Genomic DNA, 27,649 nt, shown 5'->3' with positions numbered 1-27,649 from the left:
TTCTGTTTGGGGACCGCCTATGATATATCTAGCATGGAAAGTACTGGGAACTACTCGATCGTTTTCGTTGACAAGAAAATCATGCCACCCAAAATGTTTTTATCTCGATCCTTTTCTCTTTGAGCTCCAGCACCTCTACAAATCCCTACTTCACTATACGAAGGGCCTTTCTTTTACTTTATGCTATTTTTATTTTTTACTTGAGTCTCCATCTTCTCCTATTAAGCACCAACTAAGGGGCACTATGATCATACTTGAGCATTGGGTATAGCTAATATGCGAGTGTGTTTCATGAATGGATTAATGATTGAGCATAATGGGCTAGGGATGATACGTCCATTTTGCATCATGCTTTTATATTGATATTTAATGCATTATGGGCTATTATTACACATTATGTCACAATACTTATGCCTATTCTCTCTTATTTTACAAGGTTTACATGAAGATGGAGAATGCCGGCAGCCGGAATTCTGGACTGGAAAAGGAGCAAATATTAGAGACCTATTTTGCATAACTCCAAAAATCCTGAAACTTCACGGAGATTATTTTTGGAATATATAAAAAATATTGGGTGAAGAAAGAACCAGAGGGGGGCACCAGCTAGCCACAAGGGTGGAGGGCGCGCCCCCTGGCAGGCCTCCGATGCCCATCTTTGGCTATATGGTGTCTTTTACCCTGAAAAATCATAGAGGAGTTTTTGGGGCGAAGCGCCACCGTCTTGAGGCGGAACTTGGGAAGAACCAATCTAGGGCTCCGATGGAGCTATTCTGCCAGGGAAACATCCCTCCGGGAGGGGGAAATCGTCACCATCGTCATCACCATCGATCCTCTCATCGAGGGAGGGTCAATCTCCATCAACATCTTCACCACCACCATCTCCTCTCAAACCCTAGTTCATCTCTTGTATTCGATCTTGGTCCCAAAACCTCAGATTGGTACCTGTGGGTTGCTAGTAGTGTTGATTACTCCTTGTAGTTGATTCTAGTTGGTTTATTTGGTGGAAGATCATATGTTTAGATCCTTAATGATAATTAATACTCCTCTGATTATGATTATGAATATGCTTTGTGAGTAGTTATGTTTGTTCCCGAGGACATGGGAGAAGTCTTGTTATAAGTAATCATGTGAATTTGGTATTCGTTCGATATTTTGATGAGATGTATGTTGTCTCTCCTCTCGTGGTGTTATGTGAACGTCGAGTACATGACACTTCACCATTATTTGGGCCTAGGGGAAGGCATTGGGAATTAATAAGTAGATGATGGGTTGCTAGAGTGACAGAAGCTTAAACCCTAGTTTATGTGTTACTTTGTAAGGGGCTGATTTGGATCCATATGTTTCATGCTATGGTTAGGTTTACCTTAATTCTTCTTTCGTAGTTGCGGATGCTTGCGAGAGGGGTTAATCATAAGTGTGAGGCTTGTACAAGGAAGGGTAGCACCCAAGCACCGGTCACATATCAAATTATCAAAGTAATGAACGCGAATCATATGAGCATGATGAAAACTAGCTTGACAGTAATTCCCATGTGTCCTCGGGAGCGCTTTGCTTTATATAGGAGTTTGTCCAGGCTTGTCCTTTGCTACAAAAAGGATTGGGCCACCTAGCTGCACCTTGTTTACTTTATTTGCTTGTTACCCGTTACAATTTATTTTATCACAAAACTATCTGTTACCGATAATTTCAGTGCTTGCAAAGAATACTTTGCTGAAAACCACTTGTCATTTCGTTCTGCTCCTCGCTGGGTTCGACACTGACAACAGGGACCCACCGTACGGACCATCGTATTTCACGAAAAAACGTTTCCCCCTGACTACTAGGACCCACCAGCTACATCTTCGCACGCAAGGAAGTGCGTCCATATTATGGGGGAAAATGATTCCCTCCCTGACTGCTGGGACCCACCAGCTACATCTTCGCACGCAAGGAAGTGCCTGACAGTTGGGACCCACCTGGTCAAAGCGTACGTAGCGTTGTCATTCTGGTCGCGAATGTGTACGTACATACTGGTCGATCGGTCTGTCCGCAGGCTGCAGCAATGAACCGTGGCCGTGTAAGGAAGGGCACATGTCGTAGTAGAGGCGCGCACGTAGCATGTCACGCAGTCCCGTTAATATTGTGTACATATACATACAGTGGCCAGGGTGCAAGAAAGTAAATACGGCCACGTACGTACATACGGGCGGGGTCTCGAACGCCTACTCGCGCATACGTACGGCCAGGGCTCATGTACATGGCTGGGTCGAAACCCCTCCACGGGCCACTGTTCATCCAGCCCTGCACCGGCTATTGTTCAACAAGCCCTCCACGGGGTCCTGTTCATCCAGCCCTCCATGGGGTCCTGTTCATCCACCCCAACCGGCTCGATCGGGGTCATGTTCATCCAGCGGCAACGGCCACTACTACCACGGGGTTCTATTCATCCAACCCCCCACCCACCGGGAACTGTTCATCCAGTCCCCCCAACAACGCTCAATGTTCATCAAGAGGCGGCATCAATCGGCTTCAGTTAGCAGCAGTAGCGAATGAATCACTTGAGTTCAGTTAACAGCAAGGAATCGATCAGGGTTCAGTAACGTAGCTAGTGCAATCGCTCGGGTTCAGTTAGAGCCCAATGCCTCACTCGGTTTAGTTAGAGCACAACGCCTCGCACACACACGCGTACATGTATGAGAGAAATGTGCATCGCTTGGCCCCGACCACCCATCGTAACCGGGAACTCCTCGATATTTTCCTCGCCCTCGCTTCTACCACGGTTTTTTCCGTCATGGACGGCCCAAAGAATGTCATGCAGCCGCGTCTCCGGCCCGCCCAGGACAAAAAGGCCATTTTTTGTCATGATTTTTTTCATAGAAATAGGATCCCACCACATCTATGATGATACCGGGTTTTGTCACAATTATCGTCATAGAAGTGTCATAAGCATGACAGAAAAAAATTCGTTCGGCCCAAAATGTCACGGATGTGTCTTTTTTTTGTAGTGGCTCCCCGGGTGATTTTGGTAATTAATGCCAACATATCTTTTGTTGGACTAATATCTTTATCTAGCATATTTCAGAAAGTTCAACAATGGCGTGGCATGGACAAGAGGATGTGGAACCCCTTCAAAATGCTAAGGACAAAGATTGGCAAAGGCTCAAGACTCTTCATTTCTATTTTAGTGATCCAAGATCACATTGAGTCCATAGGAAAAGCCAATACTATTAAAAGGAGATGAGGTGCTGCTTAATGGTCTACTTGCTCAAAGTGCTTAGTGATATCCTCCAAAGCCCTCAACCACTTTCTCAATTCCAAATATGTCCAAAACCTGAAGTAAAACTTGGCCCCACCGATTTGATCTATCTGGCGCCATGGAGTTCCTTTGACATAGCCACTGCCAGAAACCCTAATCAATTCGGTCTCACCGATCGGGATCTCGGTCTCACCGAGATGGCAATGCAAACTCTTTGTTTCCCTTCGTAACGTTTCAGTCTTACCGAAATGAGCGAACGGTCCCACCAAGTTTGCCGGACTAACTCTCTGGTTTGCTCATTGCTGAAATCGGTTTCACCGAGTTCATGCAATCGGTCACACCGAGATGAGGTTTTGCCCTAACCCTAGCACATCGGTCCCATCGAGTTGATCATGTCGGTCCCATCGAGACTCCCAACGTTCACATTTTGAACTGAATCGGTCTCACCGAGTTCTTCTATTCGGTCTCACCGAGTTGGGTCAAATGTGTGTAACAGTTGCATTTTGTGTGGAGTCTATATATACCCTTCCACCCCCTTCTCTATTCAAGAGAGAGCCATCAGAACGTGCCTACACTTCCACTACTCTTTTTCTCAAAGAGAACCACCTACTCATGTGTTGAGACCAAGACATTCCAATCCAACCACAAGAATCTTGATCTCTAGCCTTCCCCAAATTGCTTTCCACTCAAATCATCTTTCCACCATAGCCAAATCTGTGTGAGATAGTTGAGTATTGGGGAGACTATCATTTGAAGCACAAGAGCAACGCGTTCATCATCATCACACCATCTATTACCTTTTGGAGAGTGGTGTCTCCTAGATTGGTTAGGTGCCACTTGGGAGCCTCCGACAAGATTGTGGAGTTGAACCAGGGAGTTTGTAAGGGCAAGGAGATTGCCTACTTCATGAAGATCTACCCAAGTGAGGCAAGTCCTTCGTGGGTGATGGCCATGGTGGGATAGACAAGGTTGCTTCTTCATGGACCCTTCATGGGTGGAGCCCTCCGTGGACTCGCGCAGCCGTTACCCTTCGTGGGTTGAAGTCTCCACCAACGTGAACGTACGATAACACCACCTATCAGAACCACGCCAAAAATCTTCGTGTCTTCATTACGTTTGCACACTCCAATCCCATCCCTTTACTTTCTTGCAAATAGCATGCTTTACTCTTTCTGTTGCTCATACTCTTATCATGCTTGCTTGAAATGTATTGTGAATGCTTAAACTTGTGCTAATACTCCACCTCAACTTGAAGAAATTAAAATCTGCTACTTTTGCTTGCTGAGGGTCTAATCACCCCCCTCTAGACACCTCTTCTCGATCCTTTCAAGTTGCTCCGACGCCAACAGAAGGCCATGTGGGGGATACGGTGCTGGATTTCATTGTCAAGTTGCACGATCCTCCCCGTAATCGCCTGCTGCTCCCTCGCCCCTTTGCCAAGGTGATGGAGGTAAACTATCCGCTCAGGCTGCGGCTGCGCATGAGCGGCTGCTATAATGGCGCTATGTGGGCGAACATCGAGTTCCCCGCACCTCGCGTCATGCTCCTCGGGCGTGGTTGGAAAACCTTCGCCCGTGCCCATTATCTGGTGGAAGGGCACGTCCTCTGCTTCAAGTTGATGGAGCCTGACATGCTCACCATCAGGGTATTTGGGCGCTCAGGTGCTTGCCTTGGGTGCTGCGTAGAAAGCTCGAGTGATGACGAAAGCTCCTCCTCGAGCGATAGTGACGATGAGGACACCGTTGGAGGACACAGTGATAGTGAGTCCCCGGTCGTCAAGCGCGAAGACGACGACTTGGACTCTGGCTGAACATCAGCCGCACCATCACCGTCAGCTAGGCGTTGGCAGCACCATCATCTGCAGCTAGACCCCGAAGAGCAATTTGCTGGGGGTGTTTGGCCAGGATGTCACAGCTTCCTCCAGCTGGACCCCGACAGGCTCGTAGAATCCGGCTTCGGAACAGATCTACATTGGGCATGACTCCAATAAAGTTCTCGCATAAATGTGCAAAAACTGCCATGCACGTTACGACATTTGGGGTGAAGTCAAGCAGCCGAAATCCATAAGTTGACATCAGCTCATAGAAGAAATCTGAGTATGGTGGCACCAATCCGCAATAAAAGTACGCACAGAAGAAGGGGGAGGAGTTGCTCAGGTCCATGGGGCCAAAAGGGGGAACCTTGGGGGCTCCATGACCATCAGTATCTTTCCCCCACATGTAGGCGTACATCTCGATCAAAGTATTGGCGGACAAGGTGGGCGGCGAGAAGACGACGTTCTCATTCCGCATTCTCTCCGGTTCCTCCAACTCCTTCTTCTTCTGCTCCACCTTGGGGTCAAGTGGCTTATCCGCCTTCTTCCCCTTCGCGGCGGCTGCCTTGGGCACCATCCAGGGCTCAGGAAGAAGGAGGGCTTTGAGGTCGAAGCAGATTGGTACGGGCGTCGGCGACGGCGGCGAAGGTGGTTTGTTCATGGCAAGAGGAAGGAGATGAAACAGGGGAGGGCAGAAGTGAATGAGCAATGCCCCTTCGCGGTTACCTTTTTATGGGGAAAACGCGAGGGGGCTAGCTCTTCTCCACCTACCCTAGCCGCTCCCGCCACAGACGCGCCTTGTTGGCTAACTACGACGGCGCCCATGCTCCCAGCCTCGCGATTAATGCGCGGAATGGACGTGCGATGACAAGAACTGTCATGATGACGGATCACAACAAGGGATCAAGTCAGTTTCTCTCCGCCACGTGTCTCCATGCACATTGTTGGGCCTAACCCAACGATGCCTTGGATGTGCATATGGTCTAGGCCCGGGGCTCCTGTTGGTGCACTAGGAACGGGGTCCCTAGTACTCCTGACTTGTGCACAGACAGTTGCAGCCTTCTTGGCGGGAGGCCTTGACGGGGACTGATGATGAGCCAGAAAAACCGCTCTTCGTGAGATCAAGCAGCGCATTAAGAAGACCAAAGTGACAAGTGCATCCCCCAGGAAGGTCTCCCTTGCCGGGCAGGCAAGACCAGCAGGGTCGAGACTACACCTGGGGCCAAATTGAGACCACCCCGGCAAGGTTCCCGGGGCCGCCAAGACAGAGCCCGGCAGGCCCCGTGTCGGCAAGCTTCCACCAGGACGCCACTGCTCCACTTCATCATACACCAGTCACTAATCAGTGCAGCGTCGAGCTCTCAAGTGACTAGGTGGATCCTGTCGGGTACGTGGTAGCCTGCTGGAGCACAGATTAACTTTATTGACACCCGTCTTGATGGTGTGTCACGCTAATAAGAGGTAGATGGATAGGCGGTGCGGCAGTCTTGTCGGGCTTCAACCTCCGAATGACACCTAGTAGTGCATTTAATGCACCTTGTCCTAACTGCCAGAGTTAGGTATATAACACTATTAGCTATCTAATCGTGTTGTAATGACTATTTTGCCACTATGGTCGCCCCTTAAGCTATAATAGGAGGCACGAGGCAACTGGCAAAGGGTTCAAACATTTGATCCCTCAACACTTGTACGCGTGTAGCTGCTCTCCCCGAGGTACACTTGTCGGGCTTGAGCGCTCCGTGTCTTCGCGTTCCTCCAATTCAATCCGCCAAAGCAGGAGTAGGGTATTATGCCGTAAAGCGGCCCGAACCTGGGTAAAAGAGAGTTGTCCATCGCCGTTGCCCTATTGTTTCTGCTCTTTGTGCAATGTGATCATCCCCTCGCCGAACCACAAAGGGGCAACCCTGCCCCATAGGTGATCGTGCTCCCCCACGGCATCTTTGGGAGGAGGATAATGCAAGCCCATGCACTTGATCCCTGATAACCTTTCCTTATCTAAGACGATAAGGACATCAAAGAGAGATAAGTTCACTTCATTACATCCCATCATCCCATGTTATGCTTATGTATGAGAAACTTGCACGTAAGGAAACCTTGCCGCCTCTGGTATTCGCGCTCCTATCCTTGACTTGAGTCCACTCGACAAGGATGGTTGTAGCTGCATTTGGAGAGATTGGCGAGGGACCGGCCTTTGTTCGCGCTTCCAACCCATTTTCGATCTCACTAAACAAGGTTGGGTAGCATCTGCGCTAAAGACCGGCAAGAGGCCTTGCCGGGAAACTTTACTTACAAAAAGTATTGAATGCTCATCCTTCAGTATGTTTAAATATATGTACAAGTATCCGGCAAACTCTTTTTTCAAATTTACGTGGACAAACAAGTACAAATCATACGAGTACTAATATGGATGAAGTATTACATAATTTTGATTCAAATTTGGCAAGCGCCTGCATTTTCTTGATTTAAAAAGAGAAGTGCCCCGTAATGCCTTTCTTGTCCCTCTCCTCCTAGGAGTTACATTAAGAAGGAAAGAAGGAAAAAGGAGTGCCTGGGCAAAATCCCAGCCTGACCCCGTCAGGACCAGCGGGATGCATCCTAACAAGATCGGGAGGGCGCCTCCTCGGCAAGGAAGAAGAGGCCGTAGATGGAGAGAGCGGCTAGGCGATGCCCTAGTAACCCCCACCACGACCAGAGGGACGCGGATCAGCAGGGACACCGGCAGGGAAGACGAAGCCGAAGTCCACGAGCCTGTCGGGGTCCAACTGGAGGAAGCGGTGACATCCATGCCAAACACCCCCGGCAAATCGCTCTGCCGGGGTCCAGCTACACATGATGGTGTTGCCGGTGCCTAGCTGATGGTGATGGTGCGTCCGGCATTCAGCCGGAGTCTGAGTCGTCGTCTTCGCGCTTGACAACTGGGGACTCTCTGTCGCTGTCTCCTCCATCGGTGTCCTCCTCATCGCTATCGCCCGAGGAGGAGCTTTCATCATCACTCGAGCTTTCCGCGCAGCACCCAAGGCGACCACCTGAGCGCCTGAAGACCTTGATGGTGAGCATGTCAGCCTCCATCAACTTGAAGCAGAGGACGTGCCCTTCCGCCAGATAATGGGCACGGGCGAAGGTTTCCCAACCACACCTAAGGAGCATGATGCGAGGTGTGGGGAACTCGATGTTCGCCTACACAGCGCCATTACAGCAGCCGCTCATGCGTAGCCACAACCTGAGTGGCTGGTCAACCTCCATCACCGTGACAAAGGGGTGAGGGAGCCGCATGCGACTGCGGGGAGGATCACACAACTTGGCGATGAACTCCAACGTTGTATCCCCCACGTGGCCTTCTGTTGGCGTCGGAGGAGTTGGAGGAGGAGCGGCGAGTACACCACTTCGCCCACCTTGGCCGCGGGTGCTGCGTCGACCCCTACCGCGCCCTGCAGCTCCACCTTGTGCACTGGATCCAACCTCTGCAACTACAACGGAGGCAGGAGCGAGGTTTCGAGAAGAATTTCTCGTTGCTACTGTCGGAGCACGAGCTCGGCCCCTTCCCTTCGCCATGGTGGAGGCGGAACCAAGGAAGAAGAAGGAAGAGATGGTGGACGAGCATCGCCACCCCCTCATGTCTCCTTTTATAGCGGAATAAGAGGGGGGGCTGGCTCTTCACTACTCTGGGGCAACTGCCCCACTTCTCCAATCCAGCCCTCTGCGTCCCGGATGGCGTCCTGATTCATTGGTCGTCCCACTATGCCAATCTGAGGTGCCACGTATTCTGCCAAGGCACACGTCCCCTTGCCCTGCGCATCCACCACCACCTCGCGCAATGCATGCAGCACGCATGGCGGAAAGGGCAGGCGTGGTGGGTGAGTTAAAGGTAAAAGTGGCAGTTACCCCAATCCACGCGCGGACGCCCGAATGGAGTCCTGTGGACGCGGGTGTCCTTGGTTTACAACATGAACAACACACACCGTGTGGTTATGAAGGCACCATGGGACCCTTGAGAGCTGACTCAAGTCCAGGTTAATGAAGAAGTAGAGAAGATCTCAGAAACACAACGCCCAACCCCGACAAGGTTAACATGTACGCCCGCGCATTTGTTGGGCCTACCCCAACGATGCCCGGTGGCATGTATGGACCAAGCCCGGGGGCTCCTGTCGGGCCATCAAACATTTGCGTTTGCTGCTCGGACTAGTGCACGGGCGTATGACGGATCATACCTCAAGTACCAATACTTGACACAAGATAAGCCAGAGAAACCACTCTTCGTGAGATCAAGGAGCGCATTAAGAAGACCAAAATGACCAGTGCATCCCCAGGAAGGTCTCCCTTGCCGGGTAGGCGAGCCAAGCAAGGTCAAGACTATGCCTGGGGCCAAATCCAGACCACCCCGGCAAGGTTCCCGGGGCCGCCAAGACAGAGCCTGACAGGGTTGCCCCTCTGTGGTTCGGCAAGGTTCCCGGACTCTGTCTTGGTGGCCTCGGGAACCTTTAGGGGTGGTCTGGATTTGGCCCCAGGCGTAGTCTCGACCTTGCTTGGCTCGCCTGCCCGGCAAGGGAGACCTTCCTGGGGGATGCACTGGTCATTTTGGTCTTCTTAATTCGCTCCTTGATCTCACAAAGAGTGGTTTCTTTGGCTTATCTTGTGTCAAGTATTGGTACTTGAGGTATGATCCGTCGTATGCCCGTGCACTAGTCCGGGCAGCAAACGCAAATGTTTGATGCACCGACAATAACTTCTTATATGTCTGCTCATTTCTCTTTGAGAATGCTAACTCCGATATAATGAAGAAGTCTCCTGAAGATAGCGAGACAAATCCATTGCTTGCCACTCTAACATATATTGTAGCGAAGAAGGCAAGCATATTGAAGATAACGAGACAATCCCAAAGTCATGTCTTGACGTAGTGTTCAAGATACCCGCCACTAGCAGTGCAACAAACTTGCTGAAGTCGCCTCCTAAATCAGTTCAACTTTCCCAGTCTCAACTACAAGCGGAAAGACATGGTTTGACTCTACTTCGACCTGAAGTCCAATCTCCAAGGAAGATTGCGTAGAACTGGAATGCACACATTATTGATAAGCGATTAGGGCTTTAGAATATGAGGGTTACACAAGGACAATCTAGTAACAAAAGATATAGACCTCAGACGATTCGAAGAGATTGAACTTAGTGGTTCCGAACGCACAAAGTGACCTGTCCACATAGTCTTGGTGGCTTCGGAGGAAATATATCGGAGGGTCCGAATGAAACTTAGAGTTTGGGTAGTTCACCAATCCCATCTAGGAGGATCTGGCCGCTCACCATCAAAGGGTCGACGCTATACTGGGATCCTAGGATTTTCGTACCGGATGTTCGTAGAATGTCCACATGAGTGTCACTCGGAGGGTTCGAATGAGGCTTTGATTACAAATCTAATAAACTCAGAGCTACCAGATAGCTATCACTCAAGGGCACCGAACGTGAGCAACAATCTTATGCATATCATATATATACTGAATCACTCACTCAGAGGGTCTGAGCTGCACGCAATGCAACCAGCTAACTATCCTTGAAATTCTTGGAGGCTCCAGACAGAGACCATTCGAATGTTGAACGTATGAATTCATGCCAAATAGCATGAACAAATCTCGGTTTCGTGGTGCGATTGCCCGTTCCTGTATGATTCTTTTTGCAAGAGTTTTCGTCAGAAAAAAAACTCCAAACGCAATTATAGGTGCGTCCTAATTGTTCTTTTCAAAATGAAGGCTGATTAAAGGACAATGTTTCCGTTAACCCCATAAGTAAACCTAGTTAATTCCCCCCAAAAAAAGTAAACCTAGTTAATCACACTAAACGGACGCGAGAGACAGTACCTAGTTACCTATATACACGAGGGACTGACCACCGAGCGGCCTTAACGCACACGCAAAATCGAAATCAAACCCCAACTAACCACCGAAGAAAAAGTTCCACAAGAAGAAAACAAACACCGAAGAAAAAGAACAAAACAAAGGATGAGCTGCTGAAACCAAAGCACATTCCAGCACGAGGGGGAGAAGGGAGAGGGGAGCGGCAAGAAAACCCAAACCAAAAGCCCCCACTGCTCCGGATCCACCTCCCACATTGCTTCCAGGCCGCCAGATTCGTCCGAATCCGGCGCTTGCCCCGCCGGAGGGCTCGATCTGGCCCCGGATCGACCGGCATTCCGGCCCCGTGCACGCTCCAGTCCCGGCGGTGAGGCATGGGGACCTTCGGTGGCCAGTTCGAGGACTTCCATGCGGGTGAGCCCGTCGATCTGAGCCTTCCCTTTTCTGTTCGCCGTGGGAGAATGGCTCAGTTCAAGCTGCCGTGCTCAAAGCTTGGTTCTTTTAAGAGTCCTCTTTCACGCACCATTCGTGTGTGTATGTTTGCTGAAACCTCAAACTGGGGAGATTCAGTTCTTGTTGAGCTCCTGGTCAGGCCCAGTGTTTGGGGCGTTGAGGTTTCTTGCTGCCTATTTTGGCAGTGCAAAACGACGCACCTGTTTCTCTTTAGCACCCGGCTTTGCTTAATTTTTGTCCGGATACCGTCGTTTTCTTACTGTATCAAATTGAATTTGGGAGCTCAAGGTTTCGATTTTGACACATCGTACCCATTTCTCACGCTTTGTTTGTCTCGGCGATGCAAACATTTCCAGACGACCGGCGTGCGGAGGTGATAGATTGGCTCGGCGGGCTGCTGCCGGAGTTCGATTTGCCGCTGGATTCTTCAGACGAGGAGCTGCGGGAGTACCTTATTGACGGAACGGCGCTGTGCTACACTGCGGACAAGCTCATGCCTGGTGTTCTGGAGGTGGCTAATCGATCTCAGAGATGGTGGATGCTTTCTGTCTGTTCCCCTTGCTGTGCTGATATAGCTTCTTCGTCTGTAGGGGGTTTGGGGTGGTTATGCATCAGACCATCGGTCAAATGTGAAGAAGTTCCTCTCTGTTATCGCGGAGATGGGGCTGCCAGGATTCAGCGTCAAGGATCTTGAGGAGGTAAGCTTGCTCCTGTCATGTGAAGCTGTTATATACTGGAATTATTATGATGCTATTATGTGTTCCAACTGAATGCTGCTCTTTCTCCTGTCAAGCTGCAGGCTAATATGTTAGGGCAGTTCGTATTTACTGCTTACTTACTTGGACCTTTTTGGCATTAAGGATTCTAATCTTGTAGACACAGAGTAGCAGTTGTGTGGTTACGATTTATATATGGCATGGGACATACCATTAACTTTGCCCTTGTTATTAGTAAGGCTGGAAGGGGTTTATTGATGTGGAACCAGAGTGGTCTTACTTAGATGTTCATATGCTGCTGTAGAATTCTGTCGAACAATGGAAGCAAGTTCATTGAAAGTATTGACTAAATGTGCCTCATTCCTTAGATGCTTACTCGTAACACTTATGGTTATGGATCTGTTCAGATGTTCTTAAGAGGCAGATACAATAAAGCTAGATACCTTCAGATCACTTTTGAGCTGCCAAATGAATTTGTAGTTCTGTGTTTCTGTCCATATCCTTTTATGTTCTCATATTTCCTAATTAACTCCTGTCGGTTCTATGATTACAGGGATCAATGTCGTCTATAGTAGAGTGTCTCTTGGCTCTAAGAGATAATGTGTCAGCAGGATTGGGTGAAAATATGTCTAACTATCCTGCTAAGACTCCTGCAAGGCCTGTGGCTCCAGTTTCCACACCAGGAAGGAGATCTCCTGGGGAGGATAGAAGAAGGGGTCTTTGGGACGCCAAATCCCCACAAAGAAGTCCACTTCTTTCAGGTGTGCCCGTCTTCTCGATTCTCTTGCATGAAGTGCCATATCTCGGGACCATCAAACACTGTAATTACTTTCTATTTGAAAGTTCAAACAAGAATACTCAGTATTTGGCTGCATAGCACTGATGATTAGCATTGGCTAGATGTAGCACATCCTGTGAATTGTAGAGTTCTACAAATTGCCACAGTGACAAAAATTTATATGACCCAGCATTGTTACTTCAGCGCGGCTTTTGTATATTGGTAACGTTGATTACGAGTGTGTTAATCAATTATTATGTTTCCCATCCAGCATTGTTAGTTCAGCAAGTAACATTTATAACTTCCAGGTTCTGTTGCTTATCCCCTCCAATTTTGACTTAGGGTGTTAATCAATGATTATGTTTTCCATCCTTTGCAGGACAGAAGGCCAATGAGGTTTTCCAATTTAAGCGCGGACAATACACAGATCTTCCTGCTGCTAAGATTTCAGAGATGATCCAGTCAAACAGTTTAGATGTAACATCTTTAGTGTCACATTCCATACCAACTTAATACTTATTCGTCTCACCCTTTTCCTAATGATAGCCATCTTTTTTTCAGAATGCCCCTACTCAATCACTTCTTAGAGTTGTTAACGGCATTCTGGATGAAAGTATTGAGAGAAAAAGAGGAGAAATACCACATGTATGCCTACTTGCCTAGTTCTGGTGACTTTGAATAAATGAATTTTATGGAACACTGATGTTTATTTCTTTTATCCTTCGTTATTGATGACTAACTTTTTCCTACTTGTCTCAGCGAGTTGTTTATTTACTAAGGAACGTTGTTCAAGAGATTGAGCACCGCATTTCTATTCAAGCAGAACACATTAGAAATGTAAGGATACAGTTTGTTTCGAAATTGCCCCTTTTCCATGTGAATTGAATTCCTTAATCAGATGGTAACTTATTTTTCAGCAAAATAGCATCATCAAAACACGCGAGGATAAGTACCGTTCAAAAATTAAAGCACTCGAGACATTAGTAAATGGAACAAATGAAGAAAACGAGGTAAGCCTGAAATTATCGATGGTTAGAAAATGTCTACAAGGCGCTGTAATACTGACAACACATGCTTATCTTTTCAGATGGCAATAAACCGTCTTGAGCTAGTTAAGGTATTCAATAAATCCTCATATATTTCTATTAGTCTCATGTGTTTTTCCATGTATTTTACTTGCTTTTACAACAACAACAACAACAACAAAGCCTAGCAGTCCCAAACTAGTTGGGGTAGGCTAGAGTTGAAACCCATAAGATATCGAAACCAAGTCATGGTTCTGGCACATGGATAGCTAACTTCAACGCACTCCTATCCCTGTCCAATGCATTTTCTTGCTTTGCTATCTAGAAAACTTTTATTTTTTAGAAATGCTGGAAACTCTATTTTGGACTATATGAATTTGAGGTTACATATTAGTTATGTACTGTATGCATATGCAGTGTCAACTAATTGTGATAAAAATAGTACACATGTGTTTTTCTTATAGGTAGAGAAGTCAAAAATTGATGAGAGAAGAAAGATAGGCGAGCAAGACATGGTCCGGCTGATGCGTGAAAAGGAAAATGCAGAGAATACAGTTACTAACCTTCAGCAGGAAATTCAAGTCATGAGTAGGATGTTCGAAGAATACAGGGAGCAGATGGAGGAAAAAACAAGCCAAATGGAGGAACACTTGACTCTAAGAGCTAAGGAGGCAGAGTTTCTTCTTATGCAATCGAAAAAGAGAGTTGAAGAAGTTGAAACTGCTTCTGAACTACAATCGCAACTCTGGAGCAAGAAGGCAAATACTTTTCGAAGTTTTATGGATAACCAAAAACTGTCTATTAAGGTTAGTGTAGTGTATCTTTGTGTTATTAAGTTCTTTCAGATTTTAGTTTATAGTTTTCTGACTATTCAACTCTTTCAGGATATAAGGATATCGTCTCAGTCAATTAAGCAGGAAATGTTTGCCCTTCAAATGAAATGGAGGGATGAAATATCTAACATCGGTATGTAGACTATTGCTCATGACGTGTGTATTTGCATTGTCCTTATCCACAAATCGTGTTTTGTTACTTCACTATTTTGGTTTGCTAGACCTAAAAGGTACGTTCATAATTGTGTAGGACTTGACCTAAAAGGTTTGGTAGATGCTGCTGAAAATTACCATGGCGTTCTTGCTGAAAATCAGAAGTTATTTAATGAAGTGCAAGAACTAAAAGGTAATTCTTGCGCTGTTTACTGTTGGAGCACACTTTGCGACTGTAACTAATTTGTTAATATATTGCTTCTTATCAGGTAATATAAGAGTATACTGTCGTGTCAGACCATTTCTTCCTGGTCAAGACGGGAAATCAACCGCAGTTGATTATATTGGTGAGAATGGTGAAATTCTCATTTCAAACCCCTCCAAGCAAGGAAAGGATGGCTATCGGATGTTCAAGTTTAACAAGATCTTTAATACACATGTTTCTCAAGGTATAACTAAGTAATTGATCGAAAAACAACTAATTTGGTGTATATTTGAATATTGATCATTAACGAGTTATGTAATACCTTACAGCTGAAGTTTTCTCCGATATCCAGCCTTTGATTAGATCTGTTCTTGATGGATTCAATGTGTGCATTTTTGCATACGGCCAAACTGGATCTGGCAAAACATACACAATGGTATTACCTAATCTTTGACTTGTTCAGGAAAACAAACTTGATTAATATACTTTCTTGGGGATATTGCTAATTAGGAAATAATGTGCTTTGTATGGGTTAGAGCACATGATTTAATAGTCACACCTTTGCATTTCAATTGAACCCCAAACAAAATAAATCACATATGTGCAACAGTAATTTTGTGAGTGAAGACAGGACGAAATGTGCATTGTACAAAAGAGACCATATGCACAGCTTATTTCTCAAACAGTAAAGTTGCACTCTTGTCCTTTTTGTATACTTCATATGTTAATGTTAGTATATTTTTTAGCAAACTTTTGCAGATGTACATGTTTTGTGTACCCACCACCAATACAAGTGAAGGAACAATATTCATTACTAACTGTATGTGTTGCCATCTTTTGTTTTAGAGCGGCCCCGGCAAATCAAAAGAAGATTGGGGTGTTAACTATCGAGCTTTAAATGACTTGTTTGATATCTCGTTAAAAAGGAGAAACACTTTCTCATATGAGGTGGAAGTGCAAATGGTTGAGATATACAATGAACAAGTCCGGGATCTTCTATCAAATGATATTGCACAAAAGAGATATCCTTTATTAAACATCTATTTTCTTTCTGTTATCATGTCTTTCTTTGTTCTGCTATTCGTATAACATGTTATTCTTGACATAAAGAAACACTCGGTATTTGGAGTACTTCTCAACCTAATGGACTTGTCGTACCCGATGCGAGTTTAATTCCTGTCAAATCAACATCGGATGTATTAGACTTAATGGAAATTGGACAAGCAAATAGAGCAGTTGGATCAACAGCGCTGAATGAAAGGAGTAGTAGGTCCCATAGGTATGTAGATTTGACTACTAAGTGAAGTTATCCCATAAAAATCTTGTGAGAGGACAAGCAAATAGAGCAGTTCTAAAAGCTTTGTTTGCATGCAGCATTTTAACCGTGCATGTGAGAGGTCTGGACGTGAAGAATGGATCTACTTCTCGAGGATGTCTACATCTGATTGATCTTGCTGGGAGTGAGAGAGTAGAGCGATCTGAAGCAACCGGAGATAGATTAAAGGAAGCACAACATATTAACAAATCTCTTTCTGCTCTTGGAGATGTCATCTTTGCTTTGGCCCAGAAGAATGCTCATGTGCCCTACAGAAACAGCAAACTGACTCAAGTTCTTCAGAGCTCTTTAGGTAAACATAAGGTTGCCAGTAATTGTGTATGTGGACAAACTTTCTTGTTTTTACAAAATTTACCTTTTCATGTAGGTGGGCAAGCAAAGACGCTAATGTTTGTTCAGATAAACCCTGATGTGGAATCATGTTCAGAAACCATAAGTACTTTGAAATTTGCTGAAAGAGTTTCTGGGGTTGAGTTAGGTGCTGCAAGGAGCAACAAAGAGGGCAAGGATATAAAAGATCTGCTAGAACAGGTTTTTTTTGCCCTCCATCTCTGATGAACTTCAAATTACTTGTTTTGATTTGAACTGTAAACATTGGTGAGCAAGCTTTATGTAGAGTTCATATGGCCAGTTTATATGCTATTTTCCTTGTTGTATCTCCTCAAGTAAAACCCTTGTCTGCAGGGAAACTCAAGTTAACTATTGAATGGAAAACTAAAAAAGAAGATACATTGTCTAGCTAACTGGAGTAAATACATTTATATATCTTAGCCTGTTGTTTATTAATATTGTCTGCTGATGCTTTGCGGTATACTCTTATCATATAGTTTCCACTTTCAGTCATGAATATTCTTTCTATATCGGTTTCTCAAGTGTCATCCTCATTGTATCCAGGTTGCGTCTTTGAAAGACACAATATCGCGAAAGGATATGGAAATCGAACAGCTTCAAGTCAACAAAGTCAAATCTCCCAGTTCATTAACAGATAAAAGTGGCAGTAGCTTGCTAAAACAGTCCTCTACGGCAAGCCAACAGAACCAACTAATATCAGGTAAAAGACCGCTGAAGTCTCAAAACTATACAGCGGTCAACAGAGGCAAGAAATAACCTTTGCTTCCCACTCACCAATATGTATATGCAGGGTCCATTGGATCAGGTGAAACTGAATACGAAGATAATGCATCCGACGATGGTTGCTCGGTAGGTGAAACCGAGTATTCTGTCGGCAGCGCTTCAGAGTCAGCAGCAGATCGAATGTACGTGCCCATTCTGCTTTCTTTTCTATTATCTCTCGTATGAAACCATCATGCACCACACCAGCGCCGGAATTTATTTTACTTCCCCGCAAAAGATGACTTAAAACACCGCACTCTGAACTCAGAAGGGTTTCCCATCAGTTCTGTTGGCCTCACGTCACAGAAAACGCCTCTCAGCCGGATGTGTAACAACATTCTCTACAATTACAGGCAGAAGGGTCCATCAAGACTGACCAGATTTTTCCTGACGAAGAATGGGCAGCCAGCGGCTTCCAGACCAAAACCAAAGGAACCTGTCCCAAAGTCAACGACCATAGGTACGCAGCCGCAAGCAACCTGGCATTTCTATCATATGCTAGGCCACTGGTGCCTGGTATTTACCTGAACATTCTTTCGCGAATGCTCTCGGCTCTCTGACAGTATGCAAATTCAGTGAATGGCATGCCTGAGCATGGCATTGCCCAACCAGAAATTACTGTACTGACTGAAGCTACTGTATTTGTAAACCAGGTCGCCGGAACTCGATAGCCAGCCAGGTCCCGACCGCGGCATCTTCGATCAAGCCCCCCAAGAAACGGGTGGTCCAGTAGACGATGACGATGATGGGACAGCTGCAATGGTGTCTTTGCATCTGTCACGAGACTTGGAATGTTGTTGCCCTGTAAACCTGTAGCACGAGGCGCGGGTTAGGATTGTTGTACCTTATGTATCGATTTCGCTGGGCAGGCAGCCATGTACCTGTAACACAACTCCGAATGATCTGAACTAAGGATGATGAGCAGCCGAGCTACGCTTGCTGGCCGCTGTGATGAGATATGATGAGTACGTGGGTTTATTGGCCTCCTGTTTGTAAAACCTGCTGCATCTGCATGCATCCTGATGCAAAATGTGCCGGCCTGCTGCCGCTTTTGCCACCGGAGACCGGTTGTGCAGGCTGCGCTGTCCCTGGCACTGGCTATGGTAATTGATGTAGCACAAAGGAGAAGGACATGTATACCTTCAGAATACTCATATTTTCAAAATTGGAATACTTAATCCAATGCAAAATTATGCTTCACGACTCTACTCATAATCCAATTTTTATTTTGGATGCAATTTAAATTAGTCTTTGGATACAAATCGCCAGAATGTATATTCTTCCTGCATATGCTGTTGAGCGGAAAAGGATTTAATCCTTTATAAGAACTAAAGTTTTCATCAGAATATAAAAATTAAAAACTTAAGGATGCCTTAAGTATATCATTTCAAATTCAGTTATTAAAGCCGCCACATGTTTTCATTTTGTGGGATGGTTTTCCAGAATCTATAGCATCGAAATGCTGATCGCCAGTAGGCGAAAAAAAGTTGCTTTGCGGTGAGCGTGGATCGAACACGCGACCTTCAGATCTTCAGTCTGACGCTCTCCCAACTGAGCTATCCCCGCTGTTGACGCTTCTGTTCAAACAAGGTTATTTAACAATACAACACTTCATGAACTGAGTTGCCAACATCGTTGATTTTTGCTTAATAAAAAGAACGAAAGAAATACCACGAACCAAATAATGCTGTAACGACTAAAGTTGGTTGGAACGAAACACTTCAACCCATTGTTATATGCAAGCTGCTCGTGCGTACTCAACCACTGGCATTGATAGGCTAAATTTCATGTTTTGACCCTTTTTTGAAACCTATTCGAGATTTGACCCTAATTTAAATTTTTTTTGAGATCTGACCCTTTTGCTACCGCCAGGGATCATGACGGTAGGGTATAACAGCCTACCGTCAAGGTCTCTGGCGGTAGGGTTGCATGCCTACCATCAAAAACCTTTTAAGTATTGAACACTGTGCGTGCTCATGTCTACCGCCAAGCACCTTGGCGGTAGGGTTGTGCGGACTATCACCAGCCCAGTTGGCGGTAGCGATGTTTCCTACCGCCAAAGTCCCTGGCGGTAGGCTGTTAGACCCTACCGCCATGGACTCTGGCGATAGCAAAAGGGTCAGATCTCGAATTTTTTTTAAACTAGGGTCAAATCTTGAATAGGTTTCAGAAAAATGTCAAAACACGAAAATTTGCCGCACTGATACAACACAGCAAAAGCTTGCGAATAAAGAACTTGACTGAAACGTCGCAGACAACAGGACGCTGAGCAGGCCTTCATTTAAAGCAGTTCAATTGTTCAAAGAGAGCAAAGCACTTTGTCGTCCGAGGAACATCTTTAACAGAACGCGGAAGGATATTTAGACAGCACAGACTGTTCCCTAGTATGGCTCATCTGACACAATGATGCAGCATCATTGCACCATCTTCTCTTTCGAGCTGGCAATCTGCCACAGAGAAAAGGAAGCTTCACACTCTGTCCCTACAACAAAGCCAGGACGGAAGAGCTCGAGCTGGGCACTTGTACAAATATGGCGCAATGTATTTCTCCATGGCATTGCCAATCCAAGAAGCATATATACATTGATTGACCACCTGGTCACTGCATCCGTCGCTACTGGAGTACCTATCTTGAGCTGCCTAGAGGGCTCCGGGTGCGATGGCTGCTGCATCCTTCGTTACCTACCTCGAGACGCCTAGAGAGTTCCGGCTGCTGGGGTTCCGGGCGCCGCCGCCGTCTCCGGTCACCGGCGTTGTGACAAACGGTGGCTCTGGATCACCTGAGTACGGTGAGTGCCCCGACGGCAACGAAGATGACGAGGTCGGCAGGTTCCTGCGTCGCTCCGCCAAGGTCCCGGTGCTGCGGCTGCCGGAGAGGGCCATCCCGCGGAAGAAGAAGAAGAGTGATAAGGCGGCGTGGGTTCCCCCAGTCATCGACATGCGCCTGCTGGACACGCCGGATGGCAGTGGTCCGGTGGTGGAGGCTCTGAGGTCGGCGGCCGTCGCGTTTGGCTGCTTCCAGGTGGTTGGCCATGGGGTCAATTTGTGCCTGGTCTCTGCTGCGGCGGGGAGGGCGAGTTCGCCTACGCCGGAGGAGGCCGGTGGAGAAGATGGTGAGGAGCTGTGGTGGTCACCGAGCGAAGGAGACCAGTTGAGGTGCGAACTTGCCCATTTCGTCGGAAGGCAACTAATCAAAGGACTCTATATGATGCTAACCCCTGGTTTTGCCGTGTCCAGGAACGGGGCAGCCGATCTGTTCACCCAGCTGGAGCAAACCGCAGCCAAACTGGTGGATGCCTTGCAGCGGGACAGCGTTGGCGCCACCATGGTCAGAGCTGACAGGAACGGCTCGCAACTCTGCATCCGCACGCACCACGGCCGGCAGTGCGATATCGGCCCTATCACTATCAGCCAGGACGACATCCTGAGGATGCTGATCAAGAGCTCGCGCTGCCCGCGTGCTCTCGCTCTCCACCTCTGCCCCGGCGCCTCCACGTTCCACGTCTTCTCCCGGCAGCGGGGATGGTCCAGGTTCCGCCCCCTCGGTGGCGCCGCCGTGGTCACCGTCGGAGACCAGCTTCAGGTGACGCACCAGTCTCTTGAGCGTGACCCTTTTTTCAGACGAAATCTGGCCGATCTTGCAAATGCACGCTGCATCATCATCACAATGCAGGCATGGAGCAGTGGACTCTACAAGAGCGTGGCCGGGAAACCGGCTTACAGCGACAGCGATCTCCGAGCAGAACGCGGCTGCGACGTCGTCTCGGCGGAGTACCTCCACACCTGCTCTTCGGCTAGCATGGAGAGCGAGCCCCTGGACGCGGATGCCGGGAAGACCATTCAGTTGAATGTGCAGATCATTGTAGCAGCTTGCCTTGTGCTCCTTTACTACTTTCTCCTGTCATGCTTGTATACGATTTGGTCTTGAGAAGCTGCAGCAGGACTTGTTGCCCTGAAAATGCAGCTCGGTTTTTATTTCAAGTTCAGCTCGGCTTTTGGAAATGGAATTGGTGTGTCAGTTTTGGCGAGAATATTACTCCCTCTATAAACTAATATAAGAGCGTTTAGATTACTACTTTAGTATTCTAAACGCTCTTATATTAGTTTACGGAGGGAGTATTTAGCACGGGACCAAAAGGATAGGGTAGGAAGCAAGAACCTCTTTGGGGCTCTCACACGACCACACGACCAGACAGAAGCACGAAACATTTAAGTCAGGTGTTTAAACATCTAAGTATCACCTTACACTACAGTCAAGAGTCGTCTGCTACACAAAGATTAACACGACTACAAAACATTTACTACTGTACACTATGTTCTATAATTAACAGCGACAAGCAGAAACATCTTCACAAGAACACGCTAGGCCGCATTCAGAACTTTGCCCACAAACACGAAACTACCACTGAGCTGGATCAAAAAGATGAGGCAAACCCGCACTTCAGCCCTCATGGCAAAAGATTTCTACGATACGGTACGCCCATAACATACTGAAGCAAGGTAGAGATTCTTGGACCATTTCTCCTGCAATGACACAAAAGGGCACAATTTGTCACAACAATTTCACAAGATAAGAATTACAGACGTTATCAGTAAGTAGTGCAAGTGTGGACCTTCACATGCTGACTGGGGAAAGCAGATGTTCTCAGCGTCTCTTGGGTTTCATCGGTAGGCTTCCTTCTTGGTACACTTAAGATCAATGCAGTCTGATCCCAAGTCGCAGCAACTGCTGTTATCCGGTAACCACAGTCCCACCTCTTATGGACTCCCTCACTAGGGTACAAGAAGTCCAGCTCAACAACCTGGAAAATAAATGCATGACAAACAAGGAATGCAAAATAAATAAATAAAATGAACTTAGCTTGGCAGTGTCCAAGTAAAGACAAACACAACCGGTGCAAATGGTGATTACCTGTTCGGAAAACCCTGCATTGCGAGACATAACAATCGCCCACTTATTCCCCGCAGTTGCCATGGAAGTCACATAGAAACCATCACGCCATTTCTTGTTTATCCACTTAAAGGGAAAGGTATCACTTACTTTGTAGGACTGCTGAGTATACAGTGTTCCTGGATAGAAGAGCCGGATAGTCAAAATGATATTTCTATTGTATAAGATAGAAAGGGCCTTAAACTGCCAGCTTGTTACCTTTGGACATCACTACCAGGGAACTCCCATTGTTTGCTCCAGCAAGTGCAGTTATATAGTAGTTCCTATCCCATTGGTCCATTATCCATTCCTTCAAATAACCAGAAATCACGACATATAAATAGGTAATGTTGAAAAATATTATATATGTAATCTTGCCTCGAAAGGTTAAGGGGTTATTTTGCCATGAAAGAAACAGACTGCAGTTACTAACTTTGTGAAGAAAATGTGGTGAAAGTTCATAAACTTGAGAAGAGAACCCAGTGCCAGCATCCATGATTAGTGCCCACAGATTTGCACAAGATGATATGCAACTAATAAACAGTCCATCTTCATTCCCTTTGTCAATGTGTTGTACAAGCCTTGAATCTGCAACATTGTAGTGATACCTGCAACATCCAGAACAGTTATGTTGACAGTGTTATACGTACAGTTGCTCAACAAAAAGAAAAAGGTGCACCATGCTGTTAACCAGAGTCAAAATCTTCGGCCTTATAAGAGATGGTACCTTTGTTTCATAGGCCGCCTTGCATTATAAACACTTATCCACTGTGTTGCAGGCATTCCCATCCTGATCTTCTTCTTTGGTTGCTCATCTGTCTCTCCTTCCAACGATATGCGCCCTCTCTTTTGGCCAACTTGGTGTATAAGCTATATAGAAGTTGCAAGAGAGATTAGAAGAACTGAAGCAATGTTTTCAAATAGCAAACTACAAAATAAGACTACCTTCTGAGCACCATCTGTGTTAATTGGCCTGATATCTGGATTTGGGCCCACTATACTATCAAAAAGGGAGATACACTTGGCATAGTTGGGTTCTTCATCAAACTTCAAGTTGACCACATATTCTACAAACTCCTTAAAGGGCTGAGGGCAGAAGCTACAGAGAGATTCTGGAGAGGTGCACATTTTCTTTTTGCAAACAAGAAAACCCTTGTTTTCACCCTGCAGGCAAAAACAATTACCAGTTTACATGTAGACATCACTAGAATCAACATAACTGGAAAGGTGAGTCCCACAAATTACCTGGTAGCCTTGCCAAGGTAGACGTCCCCGTAGAAGAAAGACTAGTGTATAGGCCAGAGATTCTAAATCATCCCTCCTGCTGCCTATCCTCCCCAGATGTGCATGAACACTAGCATAACGAACTGTTCCCCTGAAACAACAGCCATGATAAAACAATAAGACAACCAGACCAGTATAGACGTATGAATGATCTAGCTATGTGTGCAAGCAAGCCTAAGATGCACAGAGGCATGGCAGGTCTACTGATTACTATTACATGAAGTTAAATTTGACATCTCAATGATTTGACAAAAAACGGACTGTATTTCCTAGTCAGAGCGGGCAGCTATCAACATACTCCCTCCTTTCAGGTATGTGTCACACACACACACCCAATTAGCTGCACGAGAGCACGCGCAACACCTACATGGCAAGTAAGAGCATGGCTAATAGAAAAGCCTGCTGCTGGCTCTATGATTGTGCCATGTCACTTAAAGCCTTCACACAAGTAGACTCATATAATAGGATGGATGTACATTAGCTATTAGATTGCCTATAGCACTGCATCACATGATTGGGAGGGAGGAAGAACCGCTAGCCAAAAGCTCTCACACCAGCTGCATGTGGTGCCTTTTTTCTCGTTTCCTGTGCTGCAGCCCGCTGTAGAACTAGCGCCCGCTTCGTTCTCTCTCTTCCCTTCTCACTCCACAATCCACACAGGATTTTGCTGACATGGAGCATGTAGTCTGCTGACTAGAACCTATTATACTTGCTCTAAATAACCACGGCTCCGCAAATAATTGGCTCACTCATTTACCATTGGCTGCATGCCTGCATGGTGTACAAGCAACAGCTTGCATGCAGCATTTAGTTAGTTCTCTCATGGGAGAGGTAATCTACCGGCCTAACAAATACAAAAGATCTAAAAAATCTGAGCAGCCTAAAGATACCCGAACAGAAGGCGTGTCAGTCAGGATCTGTTGAATGATACCAACTCAAATCTGGTATATTTGGCGATGTTAAGAAGAACATAAAAGCTAGTGGTTTCGCAAGATATCGGAACAGAAAATGAGGAAAAAGTACAAACGGAAAGTACAAAAATGGCTGGCCAGTAACCGAAAAAAAGGACGGCTTTTGGTGTAACAGCTGGTTGATGGATTTCTCGAAAAACAGGACACAGAGCGCATAGAGGCAATACGGCAGAATATTCAACATTCAGAAAGTGTTAGCCACAATGCAAATGATGCAGGCCAGTTATCATAAAGGAGTCATCTAGTCACCTGAAAATATCAGGTCGCTGATCATACTCAACATGATGGCCTGTCGATCTATCCTTCCACTTGGTGGCTGTCATTAATGAAAAAACACCCAATTAATTCAGACTCCTAAATGTATCTCTAACCTAAAGAAGAGCTGAATACACAGGATTGTCGCGATGTTGGTAACTTGAGGAGCAAGTAAAATTAATTACCTAAGCCAAGGTCGACAAGAAACAGTTTTTTCTCTTCAGGAGTTCCAGGAGGTCCTAGCAAGAAATTCTCGGGTTTCACATCCCCGTGGACATATCTGCAATTGTTTACAAATATATGAGACGAAGGGGAAGGGTCGATGACTAAGAGTTAGGGATGCCAACTCACCCTTTTGAGTGCACTTTCTCAAGTATGGAGATAGCTTCGATAGCAATGCAAGCAACCATCTCAACTGACATTCTGCGAAATAAATAGTAATACTAATGGTCAGGTAAGAGCCTAAACGACTATGGAAATTTAGGGTTAATCTGATAACTCACGTGTGGGAATTATTACTACATGCATCCCACAGACTGAGACCTAGCATATCCATAACCTGCATTTTTAAGCAATTTGAGAAAAAACTAGAAATGAGCAAAATGAAATAAGCTTATGTTAGTCCAAAGCAAGTGCCATTACCATAATGAAGTAATCCCCTTGGCGGCCTTTGTAGTGGACTCGAGGAACCCCATGAATGCCACCGAGGATACTATACATGTTGTAGGCATGAAAATTAGTCAGCAGCACTCAGCAGCAATATCTGAGAATTACAGGAAAGCATTTATTTTACTAGTACCCAAAAGTCACAAGGTCATGAATCCACTTACTCATAAACCTGCCACTCATAAGGAGGCCCATGGTTACATCCTTTGCTGTTCTTATGCTCAAACTTTAACGCCACCTATCACACAAAAGCAGAAATCTTATTTGCCACTGCCAATATTATCTCCACTGTTACACAGGTCAGAAGCCAACTATTCCAGCTTTTTTAGCAGGTTGGTGGTCAGATCATCAATTACCTCAACTGCGCCTGGAGCATTAGCTGAAATGCGGCGGCCAACGTATACTTGGCCAAATCCTCCTTTCCCAAGCTTCCTTTCAACTTTATACCTAGGTGAACTGGCCACCTGGACCTGTATAGAACGACCAGACACAGATTAAACGAGAAAAAAAGGATTATCTGGAACAGTTAGAGGCAAAATGCAAGCTAGGGCAAGCAAGCTAACGCATTTGCGGGTAGAATAAACAGCACAGAACAGGACCATGCGAGCTAAAACACATATATCAACAATCTATGGAGTAACCTCGGGATAGTTTAAACGTTCGCAACCAATAACCTGCTTATAGCCTTATAAAATTCCATAAAAAAAACACATTAACAAAGTGAACCTCAGGGTAGCAAGTATGGGTGGATCGAAACATAGTAGGAACAGCTCACCGTCTCGGGGATTGGAGAGGCATCCTCGCCGGCCTGTTTGTCGGCGCTGTCCTGGTCATCCATCGGCTCCTCACCGGCGCGTTCCCCTGAGACCTCCGCGGGCGCGATCTCCTCCGCCGCCGCCCTCTCTTCCTCCGGTACCGCGGCCTCACGGACGCCTCCCGCCTTCTGCCTTCTCGCCGCCCTGCGCCTCCTCGTCGCCGGTGGCACAACCGGTGCCTCCGCCGCCGCCGCCGCCGCCGGATTCTCCTGCGCCTCACGGGCCCTCCGAGCCGCACTACGCAGCACAGGCATCGTCAGCGATTGAGCCCCATGGCCCGCGCCCCGCCGCTGTCGATCCCTCAGATTCCGCCGGCAAACAGCAGTAACGGCGCCGATCTCGAAGGGGAGGGGGCGGTGCGGCAAGGTTCCGGTGGCGGCGTGCGGTGGCGAGTGCGGGGAGCGGGACGGGAGCGGTGGTGCCGGCGCAGATTTGAGGGAAGGAAATGGGAGCGAGGGCCGAGGGTGGAGGGCTGGAGGCGGTGGTGCTGATGTATACAAATCGGCTAGACGCGGAGTGTGTTCGCTGCGAGAGGAAGGAAGCGAAGGAAAGGATTAGCACAGCACCGCGTGTACCTCCGCCCAAACATTACAAACTTGCAGCACGGGACGGCGTAATGAGGTCTAGATTTTTGCTTCCAGGACCTCACAAGCTACACACAGACTTGGAATGATCATCTAAAAAAAGACCTATAAAATCGACCTATACCTCTTTACTATCCAAAATTCCTTTTCTGTGCAGCTGCCAACTTTTGTCCGACTACGTCCAACCCTCCCGCCATCCGTTTATGTTTTGTTCTTACGTCGTCTTTCGACGCCGCACAAAGTATCAGCGAAAAATTCGGCCGGGCTAATCCCACATGCGCACATCTTATAATTCCCGCCCTTCTCCCCTCCCTCCTTCTGGATCGCCGTCGGAGCGCGCCGCCCCTAACTCCCACCTCTTCACGATTGTCGTGTGCTAACCCTAACCCTATCCATGGGCACGCCGCCGCCTTCAATCTCTAGGGCGAAGTCATCTCAGGATGACTATGGGTATTAGGGATGCACAACGTTGCACTGAATCACTCTCAAGGGAGGTAGGCATGATGGTGCTTATGCCCATGGGGAATGGGACGGGCGACCGGTTGGAGGAGGCGATGGGCGTCAAAGCATGATAACGACCTACCGGGAGGCCTTGGGGCTCCAGATCAGGGTCGGCAGTGCAATTACATGTTGCTAGTAGCGCAACA

At 46.7% G+C, this 27,649-nt stretch overlaps 3 protein-coding genes and 1 non-coding gene across 6 annotated transcripts; 2 read left to right on the top strand and 2 right to left on the bottom strand.

Moving 5' to 3' along the window:
- The first annotated feature begins 10,955 nt into the window (after positions 1 to 10,955).
- LOC125544625 (kinesin-like protein KIN-14C) lies at positions 10,956 to 18,481 on the top strand. Its single transcript, XM_087547465.1, has 22 exons — positions 10,956 to 11,299; positions 11,695 to 11,849; positions 11,929 to 12,036; positions 12,608 to 12,815; positions 13,212 to 13,309; positions 13,394 to 13,477; positions 13,592 to 13,669; positions 13,750 to 13,842; positions 13,920 to 13,949; positions 14,322 to 14,663; positions 14,742 to 14,823; positions 14,941 to 15,036; positions 15,113 to 15,292; positions 15,378 to 15,484; positions 15,895 to 16,071; positions 16,164 to 16,327; positions 16,423 to 16,676; positions 16,752 to 16,915; positions 17,279 to 17,435; positions 17,526 to 17,640; positions 17,851 to 17,957; positions 18,151 to 18,481. Exons 1-22 carry the CDS (start codon positions 11,260 to 11,262, stop codon positions 18,228 to 18,230), a joined length of 2,919 nt encoding a protein of 972 aa, XP_087403591.1. The 5' UTR covers positions 10,956 to 11,259; the 3' UTR covers positions 18,231 to 18,481.
- Positions 18,482 to 18,990: 509 nt separating this feature from the next.
- TRNAF-GAA (transfer RNA phenylalanine (anticodon GAA)) lies at positions 18,991 to 19,063 on the bottom strand. The gene has a single exon. It is a non-coding gene; the product is annotated as a tRNA-Phe (tRNA).
- A 161-nt stretch (positions 19,064 to 19,224) lies between these two features.
- On the top strand, positions 19,225 to 21,574 carry DTA4 (downstream target of AGL15-4). 3 transcript variants are annotated; one of them, XM_048711003.2, is made up of 3 exons: positions 19,254 to 20,653; positions 20,735 to 21,080; positions 21,171 to 21,574. In XM_048711003.2, the coding sequence occupies exons 1-3, from the start codon at positions 20,157 to 20,159 to the stop codon at positions 21,423 to 21,425; spliced, it is 1,098 nt and encodes a 365-aa protein (XP_048566960.2). In that variant the 5' UTR covers positions 19,254 to 20,156; the 3' UTR covers positions 21,426 to 21,574. The 3 variants fall into 3 exon arrangements, with proteins under 3 accessions (XP_087403593.1, XP_087403592.1, XP_048566960.2); XM_087547467.1 differs by having other exon boundaries at positions 19,225 to 21,080; XM_087547466.1 differs by having other exon boundaries at positions 19,251 to 20,653; positions 20,735 to 21,574.
- A 118-nt stretch (positions 21,575 to 21,692) lies between these two features.
- Positions 21,693 to 27,008, bottom strand: LOC125544627 (casein kinase 1-like protein HD16). The gene is made up of 16 exons (XM_048708367.2): positions 26,379 to 27,008; positions 25,960 to 26,073; positions 25,768 to 25,841; positions 25,580 to 25,649; positions 25,441 to 25,496; positions 25,289 to 25,360; positions 25,123 to 25,217; positions 24,932 to 24,998; positions 23,673 to 23,802; positions 23,373 to 23,591; positions 23,155 to 23,297; positions 22,861 to 23,035; positions 22,647 to 22,737; positions 22,410 to 22,567; positions 22,111 to 22,299; positions 21,693 to 22,021 (listed from the first exon to the last, which is right to left on the bottom strand). The coding sequence occupies exons 1-16, from the start codon at positions 26,670 to 26,672 to the stop codon at positions 21,962 to 21,964; spliced, it is 2,007 nt and encodes a 668-aa protein (XP_048564324.1). The 5' UTR covers positions 26,673 to 27,008; the 3' UTR covers positions 21,693 to 21,961.
- Positions 27,009 to 27,649: the final 641 nt, after the last annotated feature.

Source organism: Triticum urartu, chromosome 3A (assembly GCF_056163025.1).
Source record: "Triticum urartu cultivar PI428250 chromosome 3A, HENAU_Tu73, whole genome shotgun sequence".
In the NCBI taxonomy this organism is placed as follows: Eukaryota; Viridiplantae; Streptophyta; class Magnoliopsida; order Poales; family Poaceae; genus Triticum; species Triticum urartu.
The sequence above is the reverse complement of the archived record's forward strand: the minus strand, read 5'-3'. Positions and strand labels throughout refer to the sequence as shown.